The sequence below is a fragment of the Nothobranchius furzeri genome, chromosome 10, assembly GCF_043380555.1.
Source record: "Nothobranchius furzeri strain GRZ-AD chromosome 10, NfurGRZ-RIMD1, whole genome shotgun sequence".
NCBI lineage: Eukaryota > Metazoa > Chordata > Actinopteri > Cyprinodontiformes > Nothobranchiidae > Nothobranchius > Nothobranchius furzeri.
The window spans coordinates 43580909-43602363 of NC_091750.1; the positions used below are offsets into that span (position 1 = coordinate 43580909).

General features: G+C 44.1%; 1 protein-coding gene across 2 annotated transcripts in view; it reads right to left on the bottom strand.

The window, feature by feature from the left end:
• The window catches only part of mark4a (MAP/microtubule affinity-regulating kinase 4a), a 34692-nt gene extending 27345 nt beyond the window's left edge, over window positions 1–7347 (bottom strand). Inside the window, exon 1 of one of the 2 annotated variants that reach the window (XM_015960620.3) lies at window positions 5879–7347. In XM_015960620.3, coding sequence (XP_015816106.1) covers window positions 5879–5932 — 54 coding nt within the window. In that variant the 5' untranslated portion in view covers window positions 5933–7347. The remainder of the gene's footprint in view (window positions 1–5878) is intronic. The other variant, XM_015960622.3, reaches the window with a different exon arrangement.
• Between the last annotated feature and the right edge of the window lie 14108 nt (window positions 7348–21455).

Here is a 21455-nt window from a genome sequence, read left to right on the forward strand (position 1 = left end):
TTACTAAACTGTGTAAAAAAAGAACAAAAATCCCGTTACTGTTCCTCAGTGGGGAAAGCTTGGTGTCCCAGCAGCGATGACATTCATTACAGGAGCAAAAAGGAGAGTAAAAAAATAAGAACAAAGAGTGAACAACGGGAAAACAGAAATACTTAAAAGATGCTAAATATTAAAAAAATGTTGTGTATTTACACAATTTACAGGGGGAAAATAGAATAAAAATATGAGACATAACTAAGTAACGAATACCACTAATGTGTGCTTCATTTAAAATCAATTTGCTCGTCTGTGATTTCCCTTTTCCACATTCAGTGTTTTGGTAAAAATAAGTTTGTGTCCAAATGAAAAGGTTCAACAGTACATATAAAAAAAATACTGAGTTTGGCCCGCGACGTCGTCCCAGTTTTTCATTTTGGCCCAGTGTGAATTTGAGTTTGACTCCCTGGCTTACGGCGTTCTTGTTAGAATTCTGTGGCCCAAGAAGTCAGGAGTCGTGTTTCCTGGTTGTGGTTAAACAAGCTTCTTATAGAAACAGCTGTCTGCTACACACATCTGCAGCACCGGCCACTGACAGGCTGAAGAAATTAGTTTTGGGGATGCTTTCGTCAGGAAGATAATGAGAGGGTTTTGTGAAAATTTAGAGATTTTAGCTCGGATCACTGGCACCGCTGACTGTACCCACAGCAGTCAGCTAATCCAACAGGTCCTTGCACTTTTCTCATTACAGTGGCTGGCCATGCTAATTGTGAGTATTTGTGAGCATTTGTGTACTCAGGTGGAAACATAAAGGTTTAAAGAGAAAAAAACTGTTTTCTTCATCTGATGCATCAGATGTTTGAACAACTGGAAGAGCAAGTGGTCTACATGTATTTATTTATTTATCTGTTTGTATACAAGCGCCTGTGGCAGATAGTGAGCTAACAGTGACATGTTGCTGTGATTCTGCCAGATGTTCAGCTGAAAAAGACAAAACTGACTTTCCTGTGATTGCACCCTCACTCCCAATCTCTGGTTTAACAGCTGGAGTCCAACATTGGAGCATATTGTTCTGTTTGAGGTTCAGCGCCATCTCCTCCAGCAGGGAGGTGAAGAATGAGAGTGGTGCTGTTAAAGCTGGGTGGAGACATCTCTGCAGGCTTGCCTCTACATTTATGACAATAACCCATCAGATTACTGTGCAAAACTGATGGTGACGAGCTTGAGTCACACAACTTACTGAGCACCTAGGTTCTGGAAGTTTGAGAGAGAGAGAGAGAGAGAGAGAGAGAGAGAGAGAGAGAGAGAGAGAGAGAGAGAGAGAGAGAGAGAGAGAGAGAGAGAGAGAGAGAGAGAGAGAGAGAGAGAGAGAGAGAGAGAGAGAGAGAGAGAGAGAGAGAGAGAGAGAGAGAGAGAGAGAGAGAGAGAGAGAGAGAGAGAGAGAGAGAGAGAGAGAGAGAGAGAGAGGGAATAGGAGAGAGGAGAGAGAGAGAGGGAGAGAGAGAGAGAGTGAATAGGAGAGAGGAGAGAGAGAGAGAGAGAGAGAGAGAGAGAGAGAGAGAGAGAGAGAGAGAGAGAGAGAGACCATTGTCATTAGTCCATCTTAGACTGAGAGACCATCTAAAGGCTCAGGGACCCTTAGCAGGTGTTCTGGATTCATTAGCTAGTCTAGAATATTGAATATTTTCACAATATTATAAATGTCTGAGATTTTGAATTTCAGTTTTCATCAGCTGTAAGCCATAATCATCACAATTATAACAAATATCCATCCATCCATCCATCCATCTATCCATTCATTATCTTCTGCTTATATGGGTCAGGTTGCGGGAGCAGTAAGCAGGGAGGCCTTTACTTCCCTCTTCCCAGCCACTTGGGCCAGCTCCTCTGGAGGAATCCCAAGGTATTCCCAGCGAAGAGACATAGTCCCTCCAGCATGTCCTGGGTCTCCCTTTGGGTCACCTCCTGGCTGAACATGCCTGGAAAATCTCACCAGGGAGGCGTCCAGGAGGCATTAGACGCCTGAGCCACCTCAACTGCCTCCTCTCGATGTGGAGGAGCAGCGGGTCTACTCCGAGAAGTCAAACGACTTCTTCAAATCCCACGCACCCTCCAGGACCCCCTACAGGGTATAGAGCCGGCCCAGTGTTCCATGGCCAGAATGAAAACCACATTGTTCCTCCTGAATCCGACGTTTGACAATCTGTAGGACCCTCCTCTCCAGAACACGTAAAAAGACTTTACCAGGGAGGCTCAGGAGTGTGATCCCCCTGTAGTTGGACCACACCCCATAGTCCCCCTTGATAAATAGTTTTAAATTTACAAATAGTTTTAAATAATTTGTATTTTAAATAGAAATACTGAGTTTAGAGATCAAAGTTAGATTTACACATTATTAATATTCTGCAAAAAAAGTCTCCTAAAATTCAAAAACAAACCAGGATGGAGAGAAAAACTCAAATCAAACTATCAGCCATGTACAGTCCAACTTTCTGTGACAATTTAAATGATGGCTGTAATAAATCAGGTTTGTTCATGATTTTGATTTTAAGATCACAAAAAAAATCTACAAAAAAAGATAATTATTTGTTACATTCTGCTTTTAAAGTGTACTTTTATCGAGTCATTCCTTCTGAACCATGTGCATTTCCTCTCTTTCCAGCCGTGTATGACATGCAGCAAAAATCCACCTCCTTTATTCTTACATATGACTGCCCACACCGTTTTTATTTCCAACACTTGTGGAAATCCCATTTTTATGCATCATAATCTCTGCTGGGACACCAATACTTCTGTAGCGGCTTTTCTCTGTCTTAAGTATCCTGCAGAGCCATCCGTCCATGTTTTATTCACCACTGAACTGCTCACATCTGCCACCCACTGGAGAAAACCGGTAAAGTCAACAGGAGTCATAATAAAAACTATTGATGAGGGCATCTCTTCATGCTGTTTTTTTGATGAGCCACTGGCTGTGTCCAAATTCAGGGGTTGCATGCTTATGAGTGCCCATCTTCATCGGTCTCAGGAGAATGTGATGTTAACAGATTAACGTGAATATTCAAGTTTCAAGTTTATTCAATTCAACTTTATTTATAAAGCGTCAAATCACGACAAGAGTCGTCTCAAGGCACTTCACACAGTAAACATTCCAATCCAGGTCAGTTCATTAAGCCAATCAGAAAAAAGTTTCCTATATAAGGAACCCAGCAAATTGCATCAAGTCACTGACTAGTGTCAGTGACTTTACATCAATCCTCATACTAAGCAAGCATTTAGCAACAGTGGAGAAGAAAATTCCCTTTTAACAGGAAGAAACCTCCAGAGGATCCTGGCTCAGTATAAGCAGCCATCCGCCATGGATCAGTGGACAGTCAAGCCTTAAATAATAGTCCCCTACTTGGCAGATGACCTCCTGTCACCTAGCAACAGTTACCGCACTAAGAAGAAGCTGCAGAAATGGAGCTTGCACATGTTTTAAACTTGTTCCTTGTTTTATTACTGTTTGAAGAGCTACAGCAGATGTACCGCATATTTTGTATGTCAGGCTGAGACGCAACAATACGCTGGTATAGTAATATTTGCCTTTTTTATCTCTGAAAGCTCTTACCAATTTAAAGTTTTCAAATGAAGGCAACTGGACTTCTTTAGTTTCTTGAAGACGTTTTGCTTCTCATCCGAGAAGCTTTGTCAATTCTAACAGGAATTTGGGAGAGTCAAGCTTATAAGCTATAGCTGTCTGTTGTTATTTAACAAGCAGAAACTACTGTGGAATGGTCCATCCAAAAGACCAAACACCCAAACAGAAGCTCAGTGGTGTTGTTCATGTAGTCCAATGTAGTGAGGACTGTCCAGATGTTTACATCGGGGAAGCTAAACAACAATTACACAAGAGCATGGCACAACATAGGAGAGCTACCTCGTCAGGTCAAAACTCTGCAGTCCACCTTCACCTGAAGGACAAGGGACCTTTGAAGATGGCAAAGTACAGATTCTGGACAGAGAAGATAGATGGTTTGAGAGAGGAGTAAAAGAAGCTATCCATGTCTAACATGAAAAACCTACTTTAAATAGGGGAGGGGCTTAGATTTCACCTTTCCAGCACCTGTAATGCAGCTTTGGATCTCATTCCTAAGCAGTTTGAGTCGAGGTCACACCTTCCTGCATCTCATCAACACAACGACTCCCTCACAATAGAGAACAAAAATGTGGCTGGTAAAATGTTTGAGTGGCTGGCACACATGTTCCTCTATCAGCCACAAAGGCTGGTACAGAAACATTTTAATTTCCACCCCTGGTGAGGAGACTACACCACACCTATTCTCTAAATCAGGGAAAAGAAGAACAGATTTAAATTTGGACAGACTTCATCGCGGCGCAGTGACGTCACTGGTCTTAAAATCCGGCCTCATGAGCACGCACCCCCTGAATTTGGACACAGCCATACTGTTGTGTTCTCACCAGAGTTGCAACAGATTAAAATTACAAAGATGGCGTCGGCTCAGGAATGGCGCTCGGCTTTGACGATAAATTTGGGTGATTTAGACTTGGGCTTTTTTTTTTTGAGAAGAGGAGATAGATGTACTTAAAACATGGATTTACTTCTTCTTCAATGGTTTATGGAAGACCATAACAGATTTCTGTAGTGATGAATACTCATGCTGTTTGCTGCTCTGATTGGTCCTAGCACTGTCCAATTGTGTGCGGAGACCGAAAGACAATGGCAGATTCCGCCCTACGACCGAGCTGTCTCTGGGTCGTGGCCTGACTTTATATCTACATATGTGAGGTAGCTTCTACATGGATTCGACGTTTTCCTTTAATCAAGCAGTTTAAATGTCAACAGGACTGTGCCTGTTTTTGCTCATTTTGTCAAAGTTGTGCAACAAAACACTACCAAGTATAGCAGGTTACTCCTGATTAAGCCACATGTTCTGATGTTTGTTTTGCATATTTTTTCCCGATCCTGTCACAACACAAATGATGGTAGAATGGTTAACCGGAAGGGCGCTTCAACACTTTAGTTCTGGCGCTCCACGTAAAGTGAACATATGCTGGCACAGTCGTACTTGGCCACAGACTTGTTAAAGAACACACAAACACAGGCACACAGCCTCAGACTCCACCTTTAGACCCTGGGATCCTGCTCCCAGTCCAACCAGCACCTGGTTGGACATTGTAACTGGGACCAGAGAAATGTAATGGATCACAATGCAGACCGAGTCTTACCTGGGCCCAACCCTGTTATCCGCTCAATTCACTCACCTGTCATCAGGGCTTATGTGGTGACAGGGTCTCAGTCACAGCAATCACAGCGATTAGATTAGATAGATAGATAGATAGATAGATAGATAGATAGATAGATAGATAGATAGATAGATAGATAGATAGATAGATCTTTTGCAGTAACGTGATGCACAGCCTTCACATTTTTACGTACTATAATCCACTACGCTTCGAAACACACGAACCCACATATTCTCTCTGCGTTCATTTGGGCCTCCTTCGCGCTCGTCCCACCCATCCGACTTAAACCGGGCACGCGCACACACAGAAACACACACGGAGCAGCTGTTAGGGACCCGAATGTGACATCACTGTCTCTGCACAGCGCTGTAGCGTGAGGTGACTGTCGGATCTGGAGCTTTCTGCGCATATTCGCAGAGCCTTATCGAACCTGGACAGGCATCAGCGCCTTTCCCATGCACGCGCGCACATATACACACACGCACGCAACGTTAGCCCCGTCCCAAACGCTACAGCAGACTCACATCTGTATCACATCCTGAGGAAAAACAGCGCCGTACCCCCCCCCCCCCACACACACACACACACACACAAAAGGCCACATACAGGATGAGATCCTCGCTCAGCCATCTTCATGCACACAAATAGAACCACTTACATGTTCCCCTGTGCTCCTGTCGCTCCCAGACGGTAACGCAGATCGAGAGGACATATTTTCCTCCCCCCTTCCGTCTTGTCTCCCCCCCCTGAGTAGGAATCTCGGTGCGTTTGCGCGGATGGTGTTCACAGGCTCCACGGACACAATGACATCCGCAGATGCGAGCCACCGTCCCGAATCACTCTGCCTGTTCTCCCAGAGACCGAGCCGAGCTCGAGAGGAGACCTCTGGCTGTCATGGCAGCGACGGATATCTGGTAGAGAGGGGGAGAGGTGGGGGTGTCCTCAGACGGGCTGCATCTTCCACCTTGCAGTGTGTGTGTGTCCACCTTGCAGTGTGTGTGTGTGTGTGTGTGTGTGTGTGTGTGTGTGTGTGTGTGTGTGTGTGTGTGTGTGATCTGCGAAGAAGCAATTGCAGCTCAATGCAAAATCCCGAGCATGAAGGAGGGAGAGGTGGCAGGAGAAGGGGCGCTAAAATGCGGCGATGCTTGGCCAGAGCCCAGCGTCTCTGTGGCGACTCTCCACCCCCTCCTCATTTCACCACCCTAAACAAACACGGCTCCGTCTGGACCACGAGCGGTATCCGGTTTGACTTCAAAGCCACTGACAGAACGGCTCGCTTGATCCCGGCGACGCCTCGGCGACCTCGGTGTCGTGAGGAAGACGCAGCTACAGCGGCTGGGAAAGGGCCGAAACGTTCCCAAATCGGTATCCCAGCTCTGTCAGATGTGTAGCGCCGTCAGCGCACAAATAACGCACACGGACACCACTTCCGATTGGGAGTTTGGCAATAAAAGACCAACTTCAGCGAGTTACAGTCCTAATTTACTACTTGTGATATAAGCATTTGTGTATGATCAATTATAAACCCAATAGCCACCCACCCATCCATCCCTTTTCCTCTCCAAGGTCATGTTGTGGAGAAAAGAGATCCAGGAGGGAGGCATAACACCCCTCACCCCAGGAATACACAAGGTCTTTGGAGAGGATCCCTGGTCCTTCCCAGACCAGCACACATCTAAACTAGCTCCATGACGTTCTGCAGGGGTGTCAATCTCCAGTCCTCGAGGGCCAGCATCCTTCATCTTTTGTTGAGTTTGTGGTTCGCCTGTGCAGCAGCTCATCAAGCTTTCCAGAGGCCTGTTAATCACCTGCTGGTTGAAATCAGGTGTGTCGAAGCAGGGAAAACAGCAACATTTGGTATCAGCCCTCAAGGACCAGGGTTTGACACCTGTGCTCTAGAGGGAGGTGACTGGGAGACATCCATATCAGATACCAGAACCACCCCTGACTCCTTACACTGTGGAGGAGTGCAGCTCCTGATGGAGCTCCTCACCCAGAGAAAGCTCATTTCAGCCATTTGTGTCCAGGGTGTTGTTTGGTTCAGTCACAACAGAGCATAGTGACAGTGGGTGAGGGTCTCTACCCCTGACATGCTGGAGGGGGCTGAGTACTCCCTCGATTGTAGACAGATCCAATATGATCCAATTTCTGTCAATTTCTGATGCATTAATATTATTTATTCCATTTGAACACTCAAGTGCAGAATTTTATGTGGTCTTACAAAGAGAAGCCAGCATCTTTCAGGATCTTCTTCTCTCTCTGATGTGTTGTCTTGATGTGTTCCTGCTGCATCATCATCTTCTTCATCCCTACCTGCCAACCATTAAACGGTTCTTTCACCTGCCCTTCTTTCTCCTGTTCCTGCCCACATGCGTTTGGGTCCTATTGCACCATAGAGGACCACTCCACCACACGACAGCATCCAGACACTCTTGTTTGTTAGAAATTACGAGATTTCAACACTTGAGCAAAATCAGGAAAATATCACCTTATTCTGAAATCCAAACATTTTCACTTCCTGTTGTAACAGGCTCATCTTTTGCTGCTCGACACAACAGTGATGCGCCACATCAGAGATGCTGACAGATTCTGCCGGTTTTACAAGCGTAGAGTTGTGCGTATAAAGCACAGCATGTCCTAAAACCCAGAAGGTCCCTGGTTCCTCGGTGTTCCCCTGCTTCCGTCAGACCTGCTGGAAATGACAGGTGTCCTGGCATAGGCCTGCTCAGGGAGAAGGCCTGAACTCCTCTCTCTGTCAGAGGAGAGGAAGGATTTAAAAAGACAGTCAACACTTCACCCTCAAACCTTCAGCATGCTGATGAAGACACTACACGTGTCTGTCATTCATTTTGTATCAAACAGTCCCACCTGGTCCAACACGGTTGGTTTCACCAGTTGGAATAAACGATTTCCTCTGAGAACAAATGAATTGTATTTTTTCCTTACATGTAGGACAGTTTTATTCACACATGCTCACCAGAGATGTACGTTAGGATCTAGTTGCTCTCAGTGCCCCCCGTGTGACGATCACAGCTCATCCCAGCAGCAAACTTTATCCTTCTGTTTGATAGACCTCCTCATCCTGGCCCTGTGATGGACAGGGGGCGTGTCCAGCATTTAGAGGCCCTCTTTAGCACTCCTATACTCCAGATGTGGACATGTGAGAAATTCTAAAGTCAGACAGAGCCAATGTGACCCCAGGTGGCCCAAGGACAACCAGAGACAGTCTCAACAGTTAATAAATCCTCGTGCAGACAAAAGTGAGGGACGGGAGGACAAAAGTTATTTTTAAACAGTAGACAGAGAGGACTAGCAGCAGATAGAAACAGAGTGGTTGTTTATCCCATTTAGCTCTGTCATGATTTATGTCTGTGTGGAAGTCTTTTCACTAAACAGTCCTCTGTCCATGCCCAGATGTCTCCTAACACCACTACAAACAAGGACCATTACTAGTTAGCACGTTTTTGCACGTGGTGTCTCCATCTTGCTTCAAACCTAGTCCGCATAGGAATAAAATGTCAAAAAGTCGGCCATATTGGGAGGGGCAGCATCAGCCAATCAAAGAGAATGAGAATAACTCTGACAGCTTGAGCTATTATTATTATTTATAACAACAATAATAATAATGTTGATGAGGATGATGTTTTGTTTGTGTTTCTTGGTAAATTGACTGTATTTGATATAGAAACTTCTAGGATTTTACAGCCCCTCAAGGCGCTTTGCACAACACCCAGTCATTCATCCACACACACACACACACACACACACACACACACACACACACACACACACACACACACACACACACACACACACACACACACACACACACACACACACACACAATGTAGTGAGCTACATTGTAGCTACAGCTGACCTGGGGAACACTGATGGAGGTGAGGCTGCCGAATTCAGTCCGGTCCCTCCCACCACCACCAGACAACGTTGGGTAAATGTTTTGCTCAAGGACACAATGATTGAGACAGACAGGGCTCGAACCTATAACCCTCTGGTTATGAGTGGGCCACTCAGCTCCTGCCACAGAATTTGATTTCCTCTGAGTTCTTCTCATGCAGAGATGTTGATCTAATATTTTATACTTTGTCCAACATTTCAATGAAGAAGTTTGTTTTTAAAGTTGTTTCATATATTAAGTGCTGGAAGCCAGGGTCATGTAATGCTATGCCTGAGCCACCAGAGGGAGGCAAACCCAAACTTGTGTTTCCTCTGGCTTCGGAGCTGATGGCTGCAGCAGAAGTATAGCAGAACATTGATCCATGTTACCATTTAAGGGACAAGAACAGCAAACATTTAAGCTGGTGGTGTACAAATATGATGCTGCTGATCTGTTTAGTTCTCACCTTGTTGGCTAATGAAGACCTACCCAGTATCTTGTTTGTTTATTTGTCTCCAGGTAGAGGCACCATGTTCCTGTCTGATCCTGGTGGAGCTGAAGTCAGACAGGAGAATACAGACCAGGCAGTTCCACTCAACAAGAGTCAAAGGCTACAGAGGACACGCCGGTAGCTTCAGAGGGCAAGTTTACAAAGGGTCAAAGGTCAGAGGGACTGTGGAGTCCTGAGGTTCGCACGTTATCTCTGCTGATGGGGGTGGTGGGTGTGAAGGAGTTTCCCGTAACAGCTGTAAATTTCATAGTTGGTTTGTTGCCTCATATCGGCTCGTGGCTAATTACAACAAAGACATTGCTTGACTTCAAGTTGCCTCGCAGCAAAAGGGTTTCTGGTTTGAATCCCAGCTTTGGTCTTTCAGTCTTGGCATATCCTCTCCGTGTGTGTGTGTGTGTGTGTGTGTGTGTGTGTGTGTGTGTGTGTGTGTGTGTGTGTGTGTGTGTGTGTGTGTGTGTGTGTGTGTGAGTGAGTGAGTGAGTGAGTGTTTGTGTGTGTGTGTGTGTGTGTGTGCGTGCGTGCGTGTGTGTGTGTGTGTGTCTGTGTGCATGCATGCGTGCGTGCGTGTGTGTGTGTGTGTGTGTGCGTGCGTGCGTGTGTGGAGTGTGTGTGTGTGTGCACGCATGTGTGTGTGTGTGTGCATGCATGCGTGCGTGTGTGTGTGTGTGTGTGCGTGCGTGCGTGCTTGGGTGTGTGGAGTGTGTGTGTGTGTGTGTGTGTGTGTGTGTGTGTGTGGTGTGTGTGTGTGTGTGTGTGTGTGTGTTCCAGTTTCCTCCCACAAACCAAAAACAGGAGTTGTCGGTTCCTTATGAATTAAAGTAAAAAGCTTAAACATCAGCATAAGGGTTCTAGCAGAATGTAGTGATTTATTTACTAAATCAGGACAAGTTAAACATAAAACTAAGATTTTACTCTGACACCTCTGAGTAGAAAAAAACAGCTAAGTGATTAAAACAAACATCTAGCATCAGCACTTCAGTAAACACACAGACATTGATTATTAGTATTAGTGATGAGGATGGATTGTTTGCCCAGAATCCAGTTTCTGATGATCATTTCTAGGTAAAGAACGTGTTTAAATGGTATTTATGAACATCAGAAGGTTATTTTAATGAGGTTTAATGCAAAAACACAGAAACATGAAACACACTGGGCATCATTTATAAAATAAATGCAATGAGAGAAAAATGGCAAATCAGGAAGCTTGTTTTTCCTGCTGTTTATTCCTTCAGCGGGACTGTGGCTGAGAATGACAGATAAACGTTATAAATGTGAAGTTTCATTAATCGGAGTAGATCTGCCGCTCCTCCACATCGAGAGGAGCCAGTTGAGGTAGCTCAGGCATCTAGTTGGGATGCCTCCCTGGTGAGGTTTTCCGGGCACATCCAACTGGGAGAAGATCTAAAGGTAGACCCAGGACACGTTGGAGGGGCTATGTCTCTCACCTGGCCAGGGAATGCCTTGGGATTCCCCTGGAGGTGCTGGCCCAAGTGGCTGGGGAAAGGGAAGTCTTGGCCTCGCTGTGCAGGCTACTGCTCCCATGACCCGACCCCGGATAAGTTGTTGAAAATGGATGGATGGATGTTCTTATATACATTTAAGTTGTCGCTGTTTCCCTAAAGGCTGTGTTATTCTGACACTGAAAATTTTTCTAATGAAGTAAATGATGTAAAACCTGTTTTGTTAACAGCTTTGTGAGGCAAAGGCTTTTATCGTTTTAGATCGCTTTAAATTTTAAAGATGTTTTTAAGAAATAATCAAAGTTTAAAGGTAATTATCCCAACAGGAGGCGAGTTTAACATGTAACACAACAAATCCTTTGTTTTTATTCTTATTAAAGTATCTTAAAGTGTATCTAAAGCACTGTTTGGTGGAGTTGGAATAAACACAATAAACAAATTAGACTGCAGGTCAGTTTAACCTGCCAGCAAAGTGGAAACAACACTGCATTTGAGCGAATTGAGCCAAGTGAATTTCAGGCTCCATGTGGATTCTGGTGCACAGGTCACACAAGTGTTTACCCTTTCCCTCACCTCCTTCTGCGATCAGATAAGCTGTGTTTTGGGGTCTAATGTTGAGAGTTTACTCTGAATCTTACCTCAGATTTAGGTTTCCTGTAACACCTTTTCCTGATGGGGTACAGGACACAACCTGCTTACGTAAATAAGCCGGGGGAGAAGGCACAGGGAGCCAAAGGTGAGACCCTGCTGCCATATTTCATAAAAGCAACCATTGTTTTGCTCCACACATATTCCTTGCAATGCAAAGTAGTTTCCGTTCTTGCAAATAGCCTGAGCCAATAACTTTTTTGTTGGTGGTAGGAACAGACAACTTGTACGGAGGCTTGTCACAAAACAAAGCGGGGGAGGCTTCTTCACAAACCCTGGAGTTACTCTAAGTAGAACAAACCATTTTGACCATTGTTATTAAAAACAAACAACAATCATGTGATCATCATGAAGGAATTCCAGGACGTTCTCACGTTTCAACCAATAATTTAAATTTTTATGAACGTTCCAGCTGAGGATTTTTGGATTGTATTTAATCAAAAAGGGTCATGTTTGTTTGTTTGATTGGGGGGGGGGACAACAACAATAGTTCTTCCCAGAGAGTGAAGGTGAAGCCTCTCAGACAGACTATAGACTTCCCCTACGAATACCAAACTTTTAAGGATGTCCGTCTGTCCTCCCAGTTTTCCATGAAAGGTCTCAGTCACTCGCTGTCAAACCCCCCCCCCCCCCCCCCCCCCCACACACACTCTTCACTCTTCTTTTTCCACCTTCTTTGGTCTTTTCATAGTCTTGAACAAGCTGCAGAAAATTAGATCACAAATGAACATTTGTTACCTTTCAGCCCCATAAGGCCACATTTGTTACGTCATTTTATGGTTTTAGGACCCCACCCTCTTTAACAGGGTGAGAATGGGCCACCTGTAATTTGTTACACTTCCGCAGTGAAATCAGGGTATAAACACATCGATCCAGTCAAAACCATGCACACTGGCATACCAATAAACAACCCAAAGAATCCTGTCAGGATTTATACACTAGAAGTGTATAGAAGCTGGAGTGGCGTGATCTGGAGGAACGGCCCGCCCAATATGAACTCGAGTGGTGTTCTGTTAATTGACTTCTACACAAGTTGCGGTTTGGCCATAACAAACACCATGTTCAACCGTAAGGATGCCCATTGGTATGCCTGCTACCAGGGCAGCCTAGGTTACAGGTCAGTGATTGACTTTTTAGTTGTATACAACTAGTGTGACCTGAGACCGTATGTTTTGGACACTCGAGTAAAGAGAGGAGCAGAGCTGTCAACTGATCACCACCTGGTGGTGAGCTGGATCAGATGCCAGGGGAAGATGCTAGAGAAGATGCTATGCAGACCTAATACCTAACATATTGTCAGGGTCTGCTGGGATCGCCTGGCAGATGAACCTGTCCAGATGGTCTTGTAAATGGTAAAATGGTAAATGGCCTGTATTTGATATAGCGCCTTCTAGAGTCCTGGGGTGGATGAGATCCGACTTGGGTATCTCAAGGCTTTGGATGTTGTAGGACTGTCTTGGTTGACACGTCTCTGCAACATTTCGTGGTCATCGGTGGCAGTTCCTGCGGAGTTGCAGACCAGGGTGGTCCCAATTTTTTAAAAGGGGGGCCAGAGGGTGTGTTCCAACTTTAGGGGATCACACTCCTCAGCCTCCCGGGAAAGGTCTTCTCCAAGGAACTGGGGAGGAGGGTGCGGTTGATAGTTTAACCTCAGATAGAGGAGGAGCAATGTGGTTTCCGTCCTGGCTGTGGAACTGCGGACCAACTCTTTACCCTTGCTAGTGTGATGCAGGGGTCATGGGAGTTTGCCCAACCAATCCACATGCGTTTTGTTTATTTGGAGAAGGCTTATGACCATGTCCTCAGAGGCACCCTGTGGAGGGCACTCCAGGAGTACGGGGTGGATGGTGTTTTGCTAGGGTCGTTCAGTCCCTGTACCAGAGAAGTGTGAGTTTGGTCCGCGTAGCCGGCAGTAAGTCGGACCTGTTCCCAGTGAGGGTTGGACTCCGCCAGAGCTGCTCTTTGTCACCGGTCCTGTTCATAATGTTTATGGACAGGATTTCTAGGCGCAGCCGTGGTGTTGAGGGTGTGGAGTTTGGTGGCCGGAGAATCTCATCTCTGCTTTATGTGGATGATGTGGTCCTCCTAGCTTCATCAGGCTCTGACCTACAGCTCTTGCTGGGGAGGTTCAAAGCCGAGTGTGAAGCGGTTGGGATGAGGATCAGCACCTCCAAGTCTGAGACCATGGTTTTCGACCGGAAAAGGGCAGCTTGCCAACTCCAGGTCGGGAGAGAGGTCCTGCCTCAAGTGCAGGAGTTCAAGTATCTCGGGGTCTTGTTCACAAGTGAGGGAAGGAGGGAGCGGGAGATAGACAGACGGATGCCATTGCGTTATATATGGAAGTCAAAGTGTGCCACATAATCATAAAAATAAAAGTAAAACATAACATTTAAAAAGAACTTTATATATGTATATGTAAATTTAAACTTTCCAAATATAATGAAAACTTCTAAATAACGTAAAACAAGAGGAAACATCTGTTGGTCAGAGGCTGAAAAGTTTGGGAACCACTGCTAAGTGGTAAGTGAATGTCATTTTTTATCATATTTTATGTGCAGTGTTTTTACAAAGGGCTTTTTATGTTTTCTGTAAAGACTGTAGGGCTAGGTGATATGGCCTAGAATCAATATCACAATATATTGAGGATTTCACCTCGATAACGATAAATGGACGATAACTACAAGTATGGGCAGAAACAAATGTTGTACACTAGATGCGGCTGTCACGTGTGTTACGTCAAGGTGGTACAGCTTCTTAAAGGGACACGAACGTTGCCAACCTACACACATCTATTCGTTTTTTTATTATCAAATTTATTGACATGGGAACATTTTTCTCGATGAGGGTCAGAAATTTTGATAACAATACATTTTTGATTCATTGCCCAGCCCTAAAAGATTGGTACGCTGAAAATTAGTCAATGTTTAAATAAAACACGTTTTGCATAAAGCATGAGGTTTTGGTTGGGGGGGGTTACATTGGAATTTTGTCCCCACAGTTTGAAAATCCTATCCGCGCCCTTGCTTTCTTGTAATAGACTTACAAGACTTTCATTTCTACTATGAAGACTCTTGAAAATGTATATGAGTAAAGTTGACCTTTCAACCTATAAATTGTCTTTGTTTTATAAAATGACACAATAAACAGTCTTTAAGTCTATGTGGACTCAATATGGGTGACTTTCACACACTCCACTACACCCCCCCACCCCACCCCCCACCCCGCCCACACACACACAAACCTATAAGCACTTTGGAGCAAGAGGAAGAATGACCATCATAATTCATCAATAAGGCCAAACTCATTGTCAATAAATGTTTGTTTTTGGTCAATGGAAGATGAAAAAATCATTTTAGAGGTTTTAACTGAAAGGTTCATTGCCATCAGACATGGCAACCAGACCATAATAAACATGACAGTGTCAAAAGACCACCTGAGCTCCCAATCGGATCATTTGGCAGCAGTGTGAGGTTGTTCGATGAGTACGGGTAAATTCTGTTTGGATCATCCCGCCTGGAGGTCAGAGGTGTTCCATCTTCTTTATGATGGTATCAGTGGTGGACTGGTGCTGATGCTCTGTGTCCTGCTGTAATGAGGCCAGGTCTGGGAGGCCAGGGGATGTGCTCTCATAAATACAGACAGTCAGGACCAACAAAGCCTCCTCCTGTTTTTTTCTCACTATTATAGAGACGTCAAAATAGTTTAAACAAAGGAAAACGAATAACTCCACAGGTTGGGATGTTTACAGCACACATGGCAGTACGCCAGGGAAGACCTGAGAAAAATATTTATATCCATCATCCACCCAAAGCTATTCAAATCAAGCCATAAACATTTAAGGAATATGTTCCAGTGTGTGGATACGTTTCAGAGATGTAATTTGGGACAAAGGCTTCACGATATTGAGAAAGTTTACTTTAGATAAAGTTCCTGCTTTTCAACAACGGTGAGCTTCCTCCAGCCAGGCTGCCTGCGTCCAGGAGCTGAGAACCATGATTTAATGTGACTGCTGATAACAAAACAAACAAGTTGACGTGTTTGCTCAGACTGTTCTGGAGAGGAGCGGGCACACGGGGCCGGGTCCCTCTCCTGCTCGTTGCTAAATTAAGATCCACTTGATGGATCTGCTCAGATAACATAAATCAGGATATCCCATCAGGAGTGACGAAGTGCACCATTGTTTTAGTTCAAGTGGGCAGCCATCCTGATAGACAGACCAAGGAGAGGATAGGAGGTTCTCTCTGAGGAATATGGACCTGATGGGTCATGTCAGAACTAGGCGCTCATGGGTTGTTATGCAATCTGTTAGTTAAAAAAGTCACGTGTCAAAACTCACATGGCAATGGTCTATGCCCCCTTTTATCTTTGAACAATAATCAGAACTAAATGCTGCCAGCTGATTTTATTCTATAGCTATCTCACTTACTCTGAAACGCACAGATTTGCTGATTTGTCACAAAGCATTTTGAAATTTGAAATACATTATAGAAATCAATAAAACATTAGAAAGTAACTTACAACATTTTTATACAATTGCAACGACATTGTACCTTTACTGAATACGAATCCCTCTCTGGAGAGATGATTCTTTGATTCATGCTTTGCTGTTTTACTGGAATGTAATTTGATAAATTAACTGATTTGTTAAATCAAACATCACTTCTTTTCTCAAGAAATAATGAACCCCAAGGGAAGCAACATTTTCTCAACTTGACTTGACCTTTTTAACTGTGGATTTGTAGTTAATGTTGTAGTAATTTGGTCTTTGTTAGAATGGCGATAAGGTTTGTGGATGCAGGCTTCATTTAAAATGATCATAAAAGCTGTTAGACATTGTTTATCTGCTTGATTTTCTGTCTAAAATTAGATTTCAAGCTGAATGCAAAATTGAAATAACATTTAATGATAAAAGATAAAAATTTTCACAAAGCTGATTTAAGTCATTGTAATGACAGCATATGATAACCCTTTGCAGCCTGACCAATAGCCTGTAATGGCCTGTATTTGATATAGCGCCTTCTAGAGTTCTGGAACCCCCCAAAGTGCTTTACAACACAATCGGTCATTCACCCATTCACACACACATTCACACACTGGTGGGGATGAGCTACGATGTAGCCACAGCTGCCCTGGGGCGCACTGACAGAGGTGAGTCTGCCGAGCACTGGCACCACCGGTCCCTCCGACCACCACCAGCAGGCAAGGTGGGTTAAGTGTCTTGCCCAAGGACACAACGACAGCGACAGACTGAGCTGGGCCCGAACCTGCAACCTTCCGATTACGGGGTGAGCACTTAACTCCTGTGCCACTGTCGCCCATCTTTTTTTCATCTTTCATTGACCAAAAACAAACATTTATTGACAATGAGTATGAAACTAGTTAAGTTATTGTTGTGAATAACAAAAGTATTTACTGTTCGTTTAAATTGCATTATTATTATAACAGGCACCATGTTGGACAGCTATGGGGTCCTTGGCAAATTTTTACAGCAGTTTGTGGGTTTGAATAAAAAATGATATCAGGGTCGAACCTGACAGGATGTTTATGTTGAAAGAGACACTTGGTCCTATGTTGAAACACTTTAATGATGCTCTTTACTTAAAAGAGAATTGAACATTTTTAAAGTATTAGGGATGGACAATATGTGGGCATCAATATTGGAATCGGTCATTGTCATTTTTTAACATATCGGTATCGGTTCGATATATAAAACTGGGCAGATATTAACAACCAATATTTTTTCCATCTTGTCTCCATTTGTGTGCCTGTTTCAGAGGGTGAGGGGGTGATGTGTATTTGTTTAGTCATGTGAACAGTGATTGTAATCATCTCAGAACCGTAAATGTTTGTGTTGTGTGTGTGTGTGTGTGTGTGTGTGTGTGTGTGTGTGTGTGTGTGTGTGTGCGCGTGTACATAATAATGTAAATTCAGCTTTAATCATTTTCATTCTGCACAAAATCTGCTGATTTAAGAAGCATTAATGTCAGTTTATCAGTATTGGCAAATATTGGTTATTGGCCATAACAGTGATCTTGATGTTGGATATCGGCCCAAACAATTTCATATCGGTGCATCACTATAAAGTATGTATTCCCGGTGTGGTTATAAAGCATAGGGAAATCAACTTCAGCTAGAATTTTGAAAGTCAAGTATGTTTATGTTTATTTGGCAGACGCTTTTATCCAAAGTAACTTACAATTTATAACAATAGGGCATGTAGTGATCTCTGGGGGAAACCGGAGTACCCGGAAGACACCCACGTATGCATGAGGAGAATACGCAACTCCACGCAGAAAGGCCGCAGCCGAGTTTCGAACCTGCAACCTTCGTGCTGCGAGGCAACAGTGCTAACCACTGCGCCACCATACAGTACAAAATACCTTAAATTAATCACAATAAAAGCAACAATAGAAACTATGCCTCTTTGTATTTGAAAATATACTAGTAACAAAATTATTAGCTCTCTGTTCAAGTTTTACAAAACATATAAACAAAAACCTGTAGTAAAAAATATTTTATTCTTTCTTTTCAAAGGTTGCTTGGAAAGATTTTTTGGAAACCGTTCGTTGAGCCTGCCTCCATAAAGCATATGAAACTTGTTGCGGCTCACAAGGACCCAGGTGCACTGATAAATGGCCACATTCAATCCCATAAGAAAGCCCTACAATGATTTTCCTTGCCCTATTCGCCAGCACTGGAATTTTAAATGAGCTGAATGCTGATTGCCCTATTTAGAGGGAGAAATGCAAAGATTTCCCTCATGCAGCTGAGGACGTTGTGTGACCAAATATGGTTAATTGAGGATGTTTCTGACTGAACGGACACAAGCACCTGGGTATGAAGGTATGAAGCTTGTAGCTACATCACTTCAGTTCGACAGGTGTCATCATTTGATCCCAGCCTTACAGCCCCACCCTCAGCTCCACCTCTTTTTCCTTTTATGGAATTGTCTGGACTTGATGGAACCTGTGACACAGTCAAAATGGCGGTGGTAGGAACCTCCCATTTTGGCACAAAAACTTATAATTGGAGCCTATGGACACAAATTGTCCAGTAAATATGTTGATGGTTTTAACGCTGCAATAGCAAATCTACAAAACAAGCTACCTTTTAAACACAAGCATGGTCATGGAAAACTCATCCCTTCCATCGTAACAGAACCCGCATTGCCAGAGTAAACGAGAGAGCACTAATAACCAGTCGCTGTTTTCTAGGTATAAACATCTTCTGTATTCCATGACTTCAAATGGTGCTTTTCTTTTTTGGACTCTGGTAGTTTGTGCTAAATTTGAAGTGGTAGAAGCTGGCTGTTCATATAGGCTTCATCCATTACAGCCTGGTTTATGTTTCTTCTTCTGCATCGGTATGGAGACATGCAATACTATTATCCATCCTTGCAAGTGCTCTCCAGCAGGCTAACAAGGGTGGGTGGAGCCTAGCCCACTTTTATAAACATCAGACGAACGAAACTGAGTGCACGCTTGTGACTGGTCAGGACACCGCTTTCGTCAACAATGCCGACGTAGCACCTTTAAAGATATCAAGAGAACCAGAACTAGCAGACAGACATGGAGCAGCTTGAAGAATACCTCACGGAAAAAACTCTAAAAATAGGAACGTTTTATTTACCCTTAACTGGGGGAGTAAAAAGATACAAAGCAAGCATTTTACTTGTGGATGGAAATTAGAGGTGGCGAGCGCATGAAAAGGTGGAGAATGACAGACAAATTTGTCCTTGTTAAATTAGTATCTAAAATATTTAAAATTCTAAAACACAATAGTAAATGCACTATCTTGGACTGCATACATGACATGATACCCCAGAACATATGCTACGCCCTCTGTTGTCCTGACAAGGAATTGCTTTGCAACACTTTCCAGGAGACGAAGTCCGAGAGCAAAATGTCTCTGTCAACACGAGTGCGTCTCTTCCTTGTAGAGCTGATACAGAAGCAAAAACTCGTCTCCTATTAGATAAGACGCTCTTGCATTAGCCAACCATTAAACAGCTTTCAATACATGCCTACCTTCCATGGACCCTCTCCAGTAAGGGGAAAAGCAAACATTCTGCCATTGTCTCTTCATGCCACAAGCTACAGAGCAAATAATTATTTTGAAGAGCAAATCATCCTGAAGATTACTGCAACACTGTGCGGACTTGCCCTTCTTCCTATACTGGCTTCATTATGAGCGGCTACCTCCACCCCAAATATGAGGTCTTTCTTGGGGCTCACCATGCAGGCTTTACTTTGACACCACAGGCCTCCTGCCCCTTCTGTGCTGTTCTGTCTTTGGCTGAAAAGCTCTGCCCATCAAACTCTTCTCCACCGCTGCTGATGAGAACTTGGACAAGGCACTTCAGTTTTTCAATGTCAGGTGACTCCATCTGGACTGAATATGATGATGATGATGATGATGATGATGATGATGAAGCTGGCTAACACAGCCCTGCTAACACTTCCCTCCCGAATAGTTTGGAGGTTAACGAGCAACCCCAGCAAGCAACTCCACTCTGAAACTGCCTTGCTCCTCCTGTCTTCCAGCCATGAGATCACTTTTCCAGCAGCTACCAGCCATTATCTCTGTGGCAGCTGACCACAAAGGCTTAATCGTTTTGGAACTTGCTCATCCGGGGAAGGATGAGAGAGGGCGCTGGCTTTGTATGTTCACGGCCCCTCTGTCCATGATTTTTTACTTTGTCTTATAGCTTTTTGACTTTTTCTTTTGCGCTAATGTTATTTGACTTTTGGCAGTAGTAACCCTGTAATTTAGACCCTACATTTGATTCATTTTTATCTGGTGGCTACGCTAGGTAGCTAAACACCAACATGTAGCAGAAGACTTGCTCCACCTAGATCGGGGCTTTCTGGGTTCAGCTACCATCAAAAAGAGCCTCTCGGATCCATCCATCATTTCACCCTGACTGGCAACTTTTCTCCATTCCACCACCAGTTTAGTATCTGGTGCTAAAGGTTTCTGCTAAAGTTGTCTGGCTGGAACCCCTCCTTGGTCACAATGGCATTTAGATCTTCCAGTTCACAGCTCCGCCAACTTCATTCAGTAACCACTCCTGGAATAAATATCCCCATTGTAGCGTCATGAATATCCTGTTCATGAGGGGGGATATGATGGTATCCGTTCACATCTCTCCGCCACCGCTGCCATACCCACCCAAACTGCTCACCTGTCCTTTGAGATAATCCAGCCCCTCCACTCTTTCTGTGTGGCCACACAAGAAGAGGTGGAGGTAAAATAAAGCTGTCTTCCTGTTCCTTGGACCCTCTCCCTTAAGCTTTGTTGAAGGCCAACATCCCTGCTGTCTCCCCATTGATGACCAAAATTATAAACCACTCCCATTTGGCCAGCATTGTTCCACCTGACTTTTGGCAGTAGTATCCCTGTAATTTAGACCCTACGTTTGATTCATTTTTATCTGGTGGCTACGCTAGGTAGCTAAACACCAACATGTAGCAGAAGACTTGCTCCACCTAGATCAGGGCTTTCTGGGTTCAGCTACCATCAAAAAGAGCCTCTCGGATCCATCCATCATTTCACCCTGACTGGCAACTTTTCTCCATTCCACCACCAGTTTAGTATCTGGTGCTAAATGTTTCTGCTAAAGTTGTCTGGCTGGAACCCCTCCTTGGTCACAATGGCATTTAGATCTTCCAGTTCACAGCTCCGCCAACTTCATTCAGTAACCACTCCTGGAATAAATATC